This window comes from Camelina sativa, chromosome 18 (genome assembly GCF_000633955.1).
Source record: "Camelina sativa cultivar DH55 chromosome 18, Cs, whole genome shotgun sequence".
Classification (NCBI taxonomy): Eukaryota; Viridiplantae; Streptophyta; class Magnoliopsida; order Brassicales; family Brassicaceae; genus Camelina; species Camelina sativa.
Window position 1 is genome coordinate 5,292,199 of NC_025702.1, and position 13,188 is coordinate 5,305,386.

The 13,188-nt window shown below is 31.4% G+C and overlaps 3 protein-coding genes across 4 annotated transcripts in view; 1 reads left to right on the forward strand and 2 right to left on the reverse strand.

The window, feature by feature from the left end:
- The window catches only part of LOC104760606 (1-aminocyclopropane-1-carboxylate oxidase homolog 10-like), a 5,102-nt gene extending 4,834 nt beyond the window's left edge, over window positions 1-268 (forward strand). The window contains exon 4 of one of the 2 annotated variants that reach the window (XM_010483557.2): window positions 39-268. In XM_010483557.2, coding sequence (XP_010481859.1) covers window positions 39-121 — 83 coding nt within the window. In that variant the 3' untranslated portion in view covers window positions 122-268. The remainder of the gene's footprint in view (window positions 1-38) is intronic. The other variant, XM_019239862.1, reaches the window with a different exon arrangement.
- Window positions 746-2,432, reverse strand: LOC104760607 (electron transfer flavoprotein subunit beta, mitochondrial-like). Its single transcript, XM_010483558.1, has 5 exons — window positions 2,237-2,432; window positions 1,872-2,156; window positions 1,566-1,646; window positions 1,374-1,468; window positions 746-1,114 (listed from the first exon to the last, which is right to left on the reverse strand). Exons 1-5 carry the CDS (start codon window positions 2,417-2,419, stop codon window positions 889-891), a joined length of 870 nt encoding a protein of 289 aa, XP_010481860.1. The 5' UTR covers window positions 2,420-2,432; the 3' UTR covers window positions 746-888.
- LOC104760608 (RING-H2 finger protein ATL16-like) lies at window positions 5,923-7,497 on the reverse strand. Its single transcript, XM_010483560.2, has one exon. It carries the CDS (start codon window positions 7,203-7,205, stop codon window positions 6,093-6,095), a length of 1,113 nt encoding a protein of 370 aa, XP_010481862.1. The 5' UTR covers window positions 7,206-7,497; the 3' UTR covers window positions 5,923-6,092.

Below are 13,188 nucleotides of genomic sequence, written 5' to 3' on the forward strand. Positions count from 1 at the left end.
AGAGCTCTTGTCTGATGAAAACCCTGCAAAGTACAAAGATATCACCATACCAGAGTACACTGCAGGATACCTTGCAAACATCTTTGATGGAAAGTCATATTTGTCTAATTTCAGGATATGAGAAAAGTCTTGTCCGACTTAGTGAATGATTGCTATATATTTGTGTTCTTTTGCATATGTTAAGCTACTTTATATGTTCTCGCTCTGGAGTTCCGGAACCACTGTACCAATAAGAAAAAATGTTATACACACAAGACGCTTTAAGTAACCTACTACCAGATATTTGGACGTCCGCTTCATGTCTATAAAAGTGATAAAAAGAGACTCCACTGGAGATGCTCTAAGGAGCTTCGTTTTTGAACCATGAGCTATAGTGAAATAGTGATTAGGGCTGGGAAAAATATTCCTTACTGTCCCAATCATCGAACTCGGAGATGGTAACATGAGTTTGATGATCAATTTTGGATTTGTAAGGTCTAGAGAAACAAGATCTCCAGGTCACATTTGGTCTTTGATGGAGTCTACATAAGGAAATGTTCTTTAAGGTCATTATTTCTTCCTCCTTTTGTTATCTTCTGAACTCATCTTAGATGCTTTTTATATGGTCTAGCTAGAGGCTTCACTTTATCAACGATACTTCCACATCGTATAACCATAGCTGACCTTCGATATGATGACCTCATCAGACACATGGCTTAAGAAAAGATAATCAGATAAATGTGTGTACTTTTACATCCAAGGTAACTTACTGAACAAAACGATTCACATTTGATTTATTTATTTACTTCCACAGTTCCACTTGATTCCTTTAATAAGCAATGTGGCTAAGAACAAAGATGATCAAGTCTATTAGACTGTTGGGATAAAGACATATAGAAGGTTCTTCTTTCAAAATACATGAGCTTCATTTCTGAGCTTGTCAATCAACTCATCCACTGAAGAAACCATAACCCCAGATTTCCTCTTTGGAGGCTCCGTGACTTCCAAGATCTCTATGTCAGATTTAACGTCAACTTTCAGATCTTGCACCGTCATTTTCTTTATAGGCTTTGATTTCGCCTTCATTATGTTAGGAAGTGATGCATATCTTGGTTGGTTCAGCCTCAAATCAGTTCTGCATTGTAAAATCAAAAGCTGTTATAAACACAACGAGAGTTGTTACACCTTTCTACTAAAGCTATATGCTAGTTTGGTTAATAATTTGTGAAACCACACAACGAGTTCCACAAAGAATGCAATTAACAGAATGATGAACCGATCCGATTAACTGAAACATACACAGGTTAGTTGATGCATGATACATTATACATATATAAACCTCAACTCAAGAGAGGTCATGACGTCACACAATCATGTAAGAATCTAGAACTTACGTAATCACAGCAGGTAACTCAACACAAAGAGTTTCAAGACCTCCATCTACTTCTCTATCCACAGTTGCAACATGCTTATCCTTATCCAACACAACCTACTAAACACCAACGAGTAGAGCACAATAAACAAACAAATCTTATAAAAGATAACATATGATCAGAAAGCTTTCAAAGGAACTACTCCTTCGTTACCTTCGATGCAAAGGTTGCTTGTGGCCACCCAAGCAAAGCTGCAACCATTTGTCCTGTTTGATTACAGTCATCATCTATCGCCTGCACGTAAACAAAAAAAACGTTTACAATAGCAATACACTTTACATCAAACTTCATCCAAACATAATGCAGATCCAACAACTTTGAAAGCTATAACAAAGATCAGTGTTCATCATCTTAACCAATCTACGACTCATACACTAATCTTTTTGCCTTCTAAACCCTGAAAAATCTCAACTTTAGCCAAAGTTCAAAACTTGCCAATCAAATCAGAGCCAAACGAACCTGTTTCCCTAGAAAAATCAATCCAGGATTCTCAACTTCAGCAAGACTCTTCAAGATCTTAGCTATCGTCAAAGGAAGGAAACTAGAATTGGTCTCCACATGGATTCCACGATCCGCACCCATAGCTAAACCAGTACGAAGCGTGTCCACGCACTGTGAAGGTCCAATACTCACTGCAACAACCTCTTTGGCAAAACCCGCTTCTCTGATTCGAAGCGCTTCCTCAAGCGCGATCTCACAGAACGGATTCATCGACATCTTCACGTTTTGAGTATCTACACCAGTCTGATTTCAACGATAAAGGAATCAACTTTAGCGGTGATTCAACGATTACGGAGAGATCTAGAGATGGGTTTTGTGTGTACCTTATCGGGTTTGACACGGATCTTGACGGCGTAGTCGACGACACGCTTAACGGCGACGAGGATCTTCATTGCCCGGTAACAGCAAAAAGAAAAAAAGTAAAAAAAAAGGGAGCAGAAGCAAATTTTAATTTCTGGTGGAGGCAAGTTTAGGCCGCCGGAAATAAATAATGATGGGGTATTCATCCCATTTTAATTAGCCAATAGAAATATATTTTTTTTTATTTTTTTTTTCACTGAACGGATTATATTGATAAGTTTCCGAAAGATTACAAATCACAAGATAAAATAGAAGAATGAAATTGCATAGACACAACTAAAACATCTTATCTCAAGACTGAATTAGCTCTCGAAAAACCATAAGGACTTCCCGCATACTAAAAGATGATAACGGGCTTCAACACAACTGGCCAAGAGAATGGAACTTGGCTTTCTCCGTATAAGATGGATCTTTCTCTATAAATACTTTGTCAAGGGTCTCCTGGGATGTAACCGTAAAATAAAATAGACCCACATAAAACAAGTAATTAAGCTAAACAAAGCTTAATTCTAAATGATCTATTCCAAACACAACCAAACCTCAATCCCAAACTAACAAAAAGATATAGTCAAGGATGAGAAGCTTAACCAAAAAAAGGGAGACTACAGCCCATAACAGGGAAGCTACTAAACTTGAGCAACTGATGATACCAGATCTTAAACGGTTACAATCTGATCAGAGCAAATAGGGGACCCAAGAAGGAAGACAGTAGAGACGAACAAGATACCGAGATAATGAAGATTCGAGATCCAATGATGCAAAGATTTGTTGAGGAAGGAAGAGGGAAGAGTCGTCGCGAGAAGAAAATGAGAGCCTCCAAATTCACGTATACTCAACAAAGAGAATCAACCGTCATAACTGAGCCTAGCCAATACTCTCCTCCGTGAATCGCGACCCCAAACGGCAACCCGAATAAACCAACAACCATCAGATCCTATGAATCTGGGACCAGAAAAACAATCTTGCTAGATCTGAAACTCCACACCTACAGATCCACTTCGCTAAAAACCTCTACGCTTCCACAACCGCAGGATACAAAGACAAGAATTGAAAACTAAGCAAGAAACTAAAGGAGGTGAAACTTTTGAACTAAGGAAGCGGCGAGAGAGAAAGTAACCATCCCATACAGCTACTATTTCTTCATTCCAATTATTCAGACTTGCCATAGAAATACAAATCAGGTAAATACATACATTTGAATGGAAATTATTGCTTATCTATACTAGTATTTTTGCAGCAGTTTTTGCTCAAAATTACTTTTTGGAAAGTTTTTACATTTAATGCAATGACTTTAATATTAGTTACCAAAAATTTCAAAGTTAATTATAGGTAAGATTTTAAAAAATAAGGAAATCTTTGTACTTCATTCAAACATAAATATATGATTCCCTTTCATTTTTTATTTGAATTTATATTTAAATTATTTTGAATTATTCTATAATATATTTAGTTAATAAAAATTGTGATTTTTTTCCTGCATATGATGTAATACAAATTTTTAAAAACGGTCATATATTACTCAATCGATGAATAAAAAATACGGGTATAATATCCCACATCGCCACCAATTTAAAGTCATACTATAAAAGAAACCAAAATGATTCATAATACAAATGAGTAGAAAGCTTGATTTATCAGGTATTCAAACTTAAAAAACTTTTCTTTGGTTTATTGCGGTTCTTTATTTTAAAGTTTTTTTAAAAGTTAAATATTTTAAATATTTTAAAAAGTAAAATATTATAAATATTTATATTTTACAAAAATTAAAATTTTACAAATATTTATATTTTATAAAATGTTAAAAATATTTATAATATTTAAATGTTTAGGAAGTTTCAAATATTATAAATATATAAAAAGTTAGAAGACCTTTAAAATATTAATAATATATTTAAACTTTTACGAAACTTCAAATATGAGAAATACTCAACCGTTTTAAGAATTCTAAGTATTATAAATATTTGAACTTTATAAGAAGCACCAATCTTATAAAATGTAAATGGTTGCAACCTTAATAAATAACATATCAACTCAATCTAATTTTTACAATACAAAACAATAAATATTTAAAATTAAGATTATATAGTGCGAGTTAAAATATCTCGGGACAGAGTTATATAGCAGGACGAGTTTTGTTGATATTTATAGAAATTTAAAATATCATTAATTTGGTGTTAAACGAGTAAAACATCATTTCAGTATTTTGTTAACACTATCGATATCCGAGAATAGACATATCTAATTAAATTGATTAATAAATATTATGTAAAAAAAATAAATTATATTTCAGTATTATATGCTTTAAACTTATGAATACAACTTATAATTTAAATGTTTTAGTTATAAATAATTTGTCTCGCGGTGTACCGCGGGTCCTAATCTAGTTTCTTGGTATTTCAGAAGTAGTGGTGGATTGGAACAAGGAACGGCGACGGAAGAAAAATGATAGTGATGAGAAGCATTACAGTTGGCAAGATGTGTAAGAAAATAATTATTTTCTTTACCCATGTATGTGGTCTTATAGTTAGTAGGTTATTTAATTGAGTTTGTTATATTTTGTTTTTCATCATTGGGGAACCAAAATGACAGGTGTTAAGCTAAGTGTCATGTTTATACTTATAAGGACAAGTGCTAAGCTACATGTCATGCTAAAGCTTATAAGAGAAAAAGTGTGAAGTTGCATGTTGTGTTTGAAGCAATGTTAGACACTTGTTCTCACACTTGTCACAATTGTCTTCATCTCTACTATGATGGATGGTTGAGATTAAATTAGAAGACAAAACTCTTATGAGGAGTAAAGTCCTCTTCCCTCCTATAAATAGATGGTTTGGTCCATCACAAATCATCACAAGAACAAAACAACACATAAAGAAAAGAGTTTATAGGAAAGGGGAGAGAAACCTTATCTTCCACCTAAAGATCATCTAAGAGTTTCTTTTCAAGCCTTCAAGTCATTGAAGAAGAAGAAACCATTCAAGGAAGCATCATTTCTACAATGAGTGGAGGAATTACTTTAATCCTCTTTATGATTCTATTATGTGATTAATATAGATGTTTAAGATCTTGGGGTTCATATTAAAGAACCCTTATGAGGAGTAAGGTCATCTTCCCTCCTATAAATAGATGGTTTGCTCCATCACAAATCATCACAAGAACAAAACAACACATAAATAAAAGAGTTTATAGGAAAAGGGAGAAAAATCTTATCTTCCACCTAAAGATCATCTAAGAGTTTCTTTTCAAGCCTTCAAGCCATTGAAGAAGAAGAAATAATTCAAAAAAGCATCATTTCTACAATGAGTGGAGGTATTACTTTAATCCTCTTTATGATTCTATTATGTGATTAATATAGATGTTTAAGATCTTGGGGTTCATGTTAAAGTATGTTTAACAAAGTGTGTACTGCACGATGGTGAACATCACGACGAATGGTATTGTGCTGCACGATGGTGAACATCACGACGAATGGTATGTTATGCATTTACTGTTGGGATATCAGATTTTGATGTAGAAGTGTGAATCCCTCCATGAGTTTTTTTGTTTGTTTGTGTAAAGCAAGTTTTTGAGTTTTTCAAACTTAGATAGTCAAATAATATCTTCTCTCTCACATAAAACTCATCGACCTTTTTTTGACATCTAAATATATATATATATTTTTTTTTGAACAACATTTTGACATCAAAATCTAAACATACCTTTCTCGCCTACCTCTCACCGACCAAATAATAATAAAATCTATCTCAAAAATATTGAAAATGAAATAACAAAAACAAATGTAGAAAGAAACAAGAAAACTAGACAGGTAAGCAGAGCGGCCCATTAGGGTTCAAAATAAAGAGGCAATATGGAGGAACTTCTAGAACGACGATTGCTCCCAAAAGAGAAGAAAGATCTCCTCACTTTGTAATTACTAACATTGCCACTACTGCTACATCCTCCTCCGTCTCCGACCACCTGAGCTTCTCGGTTCTTCCGAATCGCTTCTTGAACCGCCAGGTAAAGCTGTCGATCCGCCGATGAATCCATTGAGATTGATCTTCTAATGGGCTGAATACTGCTAAATTGCTCGTCTTCACCTCTTCTTATGTCGATGCATTCGTCCCCCATACTCGTGACCTTCTGAAGCTTTCTCCATTTCCTTGGAAGCCCTCCACGGTCAAGCTTCTTTGGAGATGGACTGATCGAATTGAGAGTGTCTTCGCTCATTAGGTGACCTGAGTTTGACCTTTCTTGTTCCATAAGTAACCTTCCGTTTCTCGGACTATCTCTGTTACTACCAATGCTATGCCCTAGCTCAATGATCACATACTCGTTCTCACCTCTTAACACGACCTGATTCTCGGGAGAAGTGCTCGGAGCAGAAACCCGATCCGGAGGGTAACTTGTGTCAGAAGAAACCCTAGCTCTACACAAAGGGCAATTGGCATTGTTCTGAAGCCATACATCGATACAGTCAATATGAAACAAATGACAACAATTTGGGATAATCCTCAACTTCTCCTCATCTTCAAACTCATTCAAACAAACAGAGCATTCTTGAAAACTCTTCTCTTCTTCTCCTGTAAAAACGCCGTCGTTTTGATCGTCTCTCTTCTTGAATTTAAAGATTGGGATTGCTCTAATGACAGATTCATCAAGACCACGGGTTCTGAACTCTGGAGAGTAAACCATTAAAGGATCTTGGTTGTTGTGTCGCCTTCGAGATAAGGAGAACCGACGAAGAATGTCGATTTGGTGCCAGTTGAGACAACATTTGATAACGAAAACATAATAGCTTACCAGTAAGAATGCTGTGGCTAAGATTCCGATCACCGCAACGGCTAAGATAGGGAAACTCGTCCCTGTCGAGCTCGCACGGTGGAAGACAGGCGGCGGCGGCGGAGGTGAGAAGCTCAGATCCCGGAGGAGGTTGCTATTGTTTGATAGATCCATTAACTTACTATACGAACAAGCTCATCCTCTAATGGAGAATAAAAGAGTAAACTTTGAAAGATCTTGAAGAGAGAGAGAGAGATTGGAGTAAAATGAAAGTTCGGTGAGATTTCTTGGGGTCTTTATATGATTATATTAATATGTTTCTTGATCGGTGTGACTCGTTTACTCTAAGATTAGTATTATAAAAAATATAAAAATTAACTGTTATTTAATATAACAGTTAATTTTGATTGGTCGGAAAATTGAAAGTTTGTTTGTTTTTTATGTACTAGTGGTGGGGACTTTTTTATTTAAGAGGAAAAAAAAAACCTGACATATATTCGCATTAACTATGATTTTATAATTTTGTTTGCATTAACTGTTATGATTATATAATTTTATCTACCTTTTGGACCTTTTGGTATTGGAGTGATGTTGCTTTTGTTAATTATTTATTGTTTGTATTGAATTGATATTCTGATAGTGAAAGTTCGTCTGAGTATTGTTAATCTTTAATTTACGCGATGTAATGATGTTATATTCTTTATGGATATGATTTATGATCTAACCATGATTGTCGGTAGCTTTTTAATAACTAGTTGTAGACTTTTTTGTAGTAGTGACTACTGACTAGTGAGGTTCTTAATTATATAGAATCTTTCAAGTTTCAGACGAATCCTGCGTACACTTTGTTGTAATATTTTTTTTTTCCTGTTTAAAAAAAATATTTATAGAATTATTCTATATGCTATTATGCTTTTCTCATCAATCAAACCCATTATATATAAATGATTCATTTCAAATTGTTTTTCTACTGCATATGATATCTTGTTATATGATAATGTGAGCTTTGACTAAACACGTAACTTTGAAAATATGTTAAGGATTATAAATTTATACTATGTAACAACCCGCATATAGTACAGTATAGAATAATTATTAAATGTTTTTATGCAATTTTTATTCACAAAATCTATTATATTTATTGATAATTGAAATCTAAAATTCAATTGTGTAGTATATATTAAAATTATATATAATTTTTGTATAATAGTTAAAATTTGACCCATGAGAATTATTGTAATATCAATCTTGTATTATCATGAACAAAGAGTTTTTAAAATTTATTTGAAAGATTTTATGTAATATAATTAAAGGATATAATTAAGTTAGAAAGAGAATATTAAAATTTAATTTTAGGTGTTAATTGTATTTTTGGAAAAATACAATGGGATATAAATGTAAATATTATAAAAAATTGATGACAAATAAAGGAAATAGTGTCCGGAGCTCTGTGAATGCGACATATCAGCATTTTGTGTGAGAATGCTTCTCTTGAGCATTTTCATCCCATATCTTTGATTGAGTATCAGTATATTAAAAAAATAAAAAATAATAAAAAGTTAGATTGGGTCTTTGCCCAGATAATTTAGGATACTATGGTAATGGACCAGATGTCATTACCATGAAATTTAAACAAATAATTTATTTATTATAAAATTATAAAATTATTGTTTTTAGATACTCATATACCCTATGACCGATGGGAATGCCCTAAGTGATTACCATTCATTGAAATACGGAACTTATAATAGTACAATATAACTTTTCCTTTATTAACTGGTTTTCACTTCTCATCCCATATAGGATTCAAGAATATTATCAAGAATATTAAAATTTTGAAAAATGAAAACTTAAATGGCGAGAATGGTTAGTTTTTTTCTTATTTCTGACAACGTAAGAGAATTGATATGCTCAAATTTACCCTAGAGCTATTCTCTCAAATTAAGAGATCATTGTAGTACTTAGGATCAAATCCACAAAGACTCTAGATTCACACAATAGATTTAATAATTATTTAATTATTCTAAACAGAAATATTGTAATCAATTGCAAAATAAAACAGAAAATGAAAGAGTCGTAAAATTCAGAAGGATTAAACGCTAGGCCTAGAGAAATTCTCAGGAAATCATGGAAAATCAGATCAATTAATTAAGCAAGCAGGATTCAACAGTTAAGCACCATTTTTGAACTCCAAACACAATTGTAAAATAAATCAGTTCTCACTCCAAATATTATCTAAGTTTTGAAACCCGAAATTTCAAATCTCTTTGCAAAATTCAAGTTAAAAACCAGCAATAAAATCAAGTTTAGATAAGTTCACAAAATCATCAATTCAAATCTCTTTCCAAAAAGTAATTTTGCTCACCAAAGGTTTTTGTCAGGAAAATCAATTATATTCTCATGTCAATTAATAATCTTAAGATCTAAATCCAGATGACTAATCAAAGATCTAGCGTTAAGAACAACCTATGGTGAAGAACCAGAAAGATAATGAATCTAAACAATCAATTAATCTAATAATCTACGAAATCCCTAATGAGAAACCCTAAACCTAACAAGCAGATCTACTCATACGTAATTGTAAGAACACAAATCATGAATAAAATAGATAGTATTAAGAGATTAAAGAAGAAGAAAATGAGTTCTGAATCTTCTCTGAAGGAGTCTTGATTCTTCTCTCCAAAATCTCTCTAAAAATCTCTCACGGTTTCTCTCTCAAAAGTTGCAGGGAAAAATAAAATTTGCTAGAATCAAAACTTCAGGGTTTCTAAAACCTAAAAACTATATACACTAGAACCTCTATAAATTAATACTCTTTAAATTAATACTCGCTATAAATTAATAAATTTTTCCGGTCCCGAGTTGGGCCGGTGTAAAAAATGACACATTTCGATAAAATAGTAAGATAATAATTTTTTAGAAATCTTATGTAAAAATATGGTCCCATCAATATCATAAATTAATAATCAAATAAACTAAATATATATATATATACATATATATCTAAGAAAACCTAGTGAGATATGACTCTATTGTTGTTTACCTATACCTAGGAAAATCTAGTGAAATATAACTCTATTGTTGTTTTCATATTTTTGAATTTGCATTCTTGTTGGAACTCATCTTCAATCTTTTTCCTTGTTATCTTCTCAAATCGCATCCAAAAATTGTGGAGAGTCCTAGATGCGATAATTGTTTTTTTAGTAACTGGTTCTAAAGGTATCACAATATCTTATTCGACTTCATCATTACCATGCAAGATAGTAGTAGCTTAATTAAAACCTCTATAAATTAATAAAATTTTATGGTCCCGACTTTATTAATTTATAAAGCTTTTATTGTATATGTCCTAAAACACGTCAGAGACTTATGTTGCAATTGTAGAAAACTTCGGGCAAAATTGTAAAACTTCCAAAACTTGTTCTCTCGTCGGATAAATAGGGGTGTCGATCGATGCTACAGAGGTGTCGATCGACACCATCACTCTGGTATGATTTCAAGTTGATTTCCTTCGGTTAAATGCTCCAAAACGATCCAAATTGCTCCATTTCGCTCTATCTGTGCCAAAATCCTAGAAAACCTATAAAGACTCTAAAATAATCTAAAAAACAAATGAAAAAAACTCAAAAAAAACATATTTATATCATAGTTAAAAACTATAAAAACCATGATATATCAAAAATGGTTATTTATTCAGTGAAATTTTATTAATAAAAACTGTAAATAGTGGTACGATGTGTTTTGAATTGGATAATGATCCAATGTTAATGATTATCTATTTGTGATGGTTATCATCAATTTACTTCATCCCTAAGAATCTTTCTCCCCAAGTAAACCAATGCTTATCCATTTCCAGCTTTCCCCTATATATATGTTGTTGTAAGTGAGAAGAAGTAAGAGAAGTAAGAAAGAGTGAAGAGTAATAAAGGAGTCTCATTGTTTTATCTCTCTCCCTCTACTCTCGATATCTCTCTCCTTTTATTAATTAAGTGTATACAGTCATACATACATATACACATATACATATATTTAATAATAGATAATATTATATATATTTGCGTTATGTTTTATAACAGGACGAATAAAAAGGTTAATGTGATAAAGATAGCTTGAGGAGATTTAGTAGAGTAACACTAGGATTTTAAAAATTTAATAATATAAACGGATTTAAGGTATAGATTAATGATTGGAAACGTTTAAAATAAAAAAAGGGTAGTATGACTTTTACAACACGTCCATTTCTATTTTCTAGTCAACACTGAATCATCATTGCTAATTTACAAATTCAATAAAAGAAGAAAATACAAAAGTAAACTGGCGCACATGCATTCCACCATACGTATATGTATATTCACGTAGTAGCACATATATATATATATATATATATATATATATATATATCAAATGAGATGGCACATTTAAAAAGTCAACATTGATCACCGAATTTTTCAGGCGGCTTATCCGTTCAAATCCTGGTACATGACCATTTGGTATACACACATAATGATATACTACTCAAGCACCAAAGGAAACTTTAGCTAATGAATCAGCAATCATGAATTAGCAATTCTTGACATCTACATCATGGTTTGAGTTGAGATGTCCTACAACCAAAGACCAGACTCTAATATTTGAGATATCTTTCAACCAAAGAACTCTATTATATGGTTGATATCTCAACTTGATTGAAATCTTGATGTATCCAACACACCTCTCTTTACCTTAGAGATGACAATCTTGAAAGCCAATGTTTTAAAATTAACTTTCCATTGTCCATATAAGTCCTAGACCATTAATTAGAATTAGAACTGACATTTGTTTCGTAATTAATCTATACGTATCTAGCCGAATAACCGAATCTTGATGATGGTATATTGTTATTATTGCTTTGCACTAGTGCAATTACAATGTTATAATTTGAATGTAATTTTATTAAAAGAAATACCTTCAAATACTACATTTTAAAGTTTCTTGTCCAAAAATACCACAAATTTGTTTTTCTCAAAAATACCACAAATATAAAAAATGATTTTAAGGGATGTAGAATTTTTTTTATTATTATTTAGGTTGATTATTTTAGATTAAGGTTTAGTTTTTACGATGTAGTGTTTAGTATTTAAGGTTTATTGTTCGAATCCTGAAAGTTTAGTTTTAAAAAATAAAAGTAAAAATGGTATTTTTTGGGAAAAAATCATTTTAGTGATATTTATGAAAATTGTCTCTTTTTTTAATAATATTACTAGGTTTTGAACCCACGTTACGCGTGGGTATATTTGATATTTTTTGATGAAAACTATATATGATTGATGACGGTAGTAAAATATTATCTTATAAAAAATTTAAATTAGTATTAAGGAAAAAGTTAAATTTCAGATACACAATTTTTTGAAATAGAAAAATCAGTTGTGTTATAAAATCAAATCTAATAAAAAAAATCATGAATTTAACTCGACATCCAGGCGAGGCGAACTAAACGGATGACCTCACATATCCTAAACCATTTCTTTGACCACCAGAAAAACAAAAAAAAATTATCATCATGAATTTAACTCGTTTTCATATTTAATTGATCGCTACCACCTATGTTTTCGTGTTTTTATTCAATGTTTTCTTTTTATTCATATTCTTTCTTGTCATTTTTATTGTCAAATTTTTTGGTAATCGTCATCATTACTTTTACCGTGTGGTTCTTCGTTATACTCTTTTTCTTCTTCATCCTCATCAACTTCTTCACTTTCTTCCACTAAAAAACATTTTTCTAAGACTACCACACAACTTGTTAATCCATCAAACTCTAAGAACAAAATCATTTCTTTTCTCATAAAAATAAAAAATAAAAATTTAATGAAAAAATATCAACTTATCTATAAAATCATACACAAAAATATGTTTTACAGCTCATAAGAAATAAAAAGCACAAACGTAGATAAATAAGATAATTTATGTTTTACATAAATATTTATAATATTTTAAACTTTTAAAAAGTTTCGAAATATAAATTTTGAACCTTTTAAAAAGTTTCAATATTTATAATATTTTAAACTTTTAAAATTTAAAAATTATAATATTTAAAAACTTTTTAAAAGCTAAGAACTTTTAAAAGCTTCAATATTTATAATATTTTAAACTTTTAAAATTATAATATTTAAAACAATTT

What these genes read in the sequence shown, in the direction of transcription:
- LOC104760607 (XM_010483558.1), bottom strand. Translation starts at nt 2,419, where the DNA reads ATGAATACCCCATCATTATTTATTTCCGGCGGCCTAAACTTGCCTCCA. An exon ending in TGATTTTTCTAGGGAAACAG is followed by an intron (nt 1,647 to 1,871) that starts GTTCGTTTGGCT and finishes GTTTACGTGCAG; the next exon opens with GCGATAGATGATGACTGTAA. An exon ending in AAGCAACCTTTGCATCGAAG is followed by an intron (nt 1,469 to 1,565) that starts GTAACGAAGGAG and finishes GGTGTTTAGTAG; the next exon opens with GTTGTGTTGGATAAGGATAA.
- LOC104760608 (XM_010483560.2), bottom strand. Translation starts at nt 7,205, where the DNA reads ATGGATCTATCAAACAATAGCAACCTCCTCCGGGATCTGAGCTTCTCA.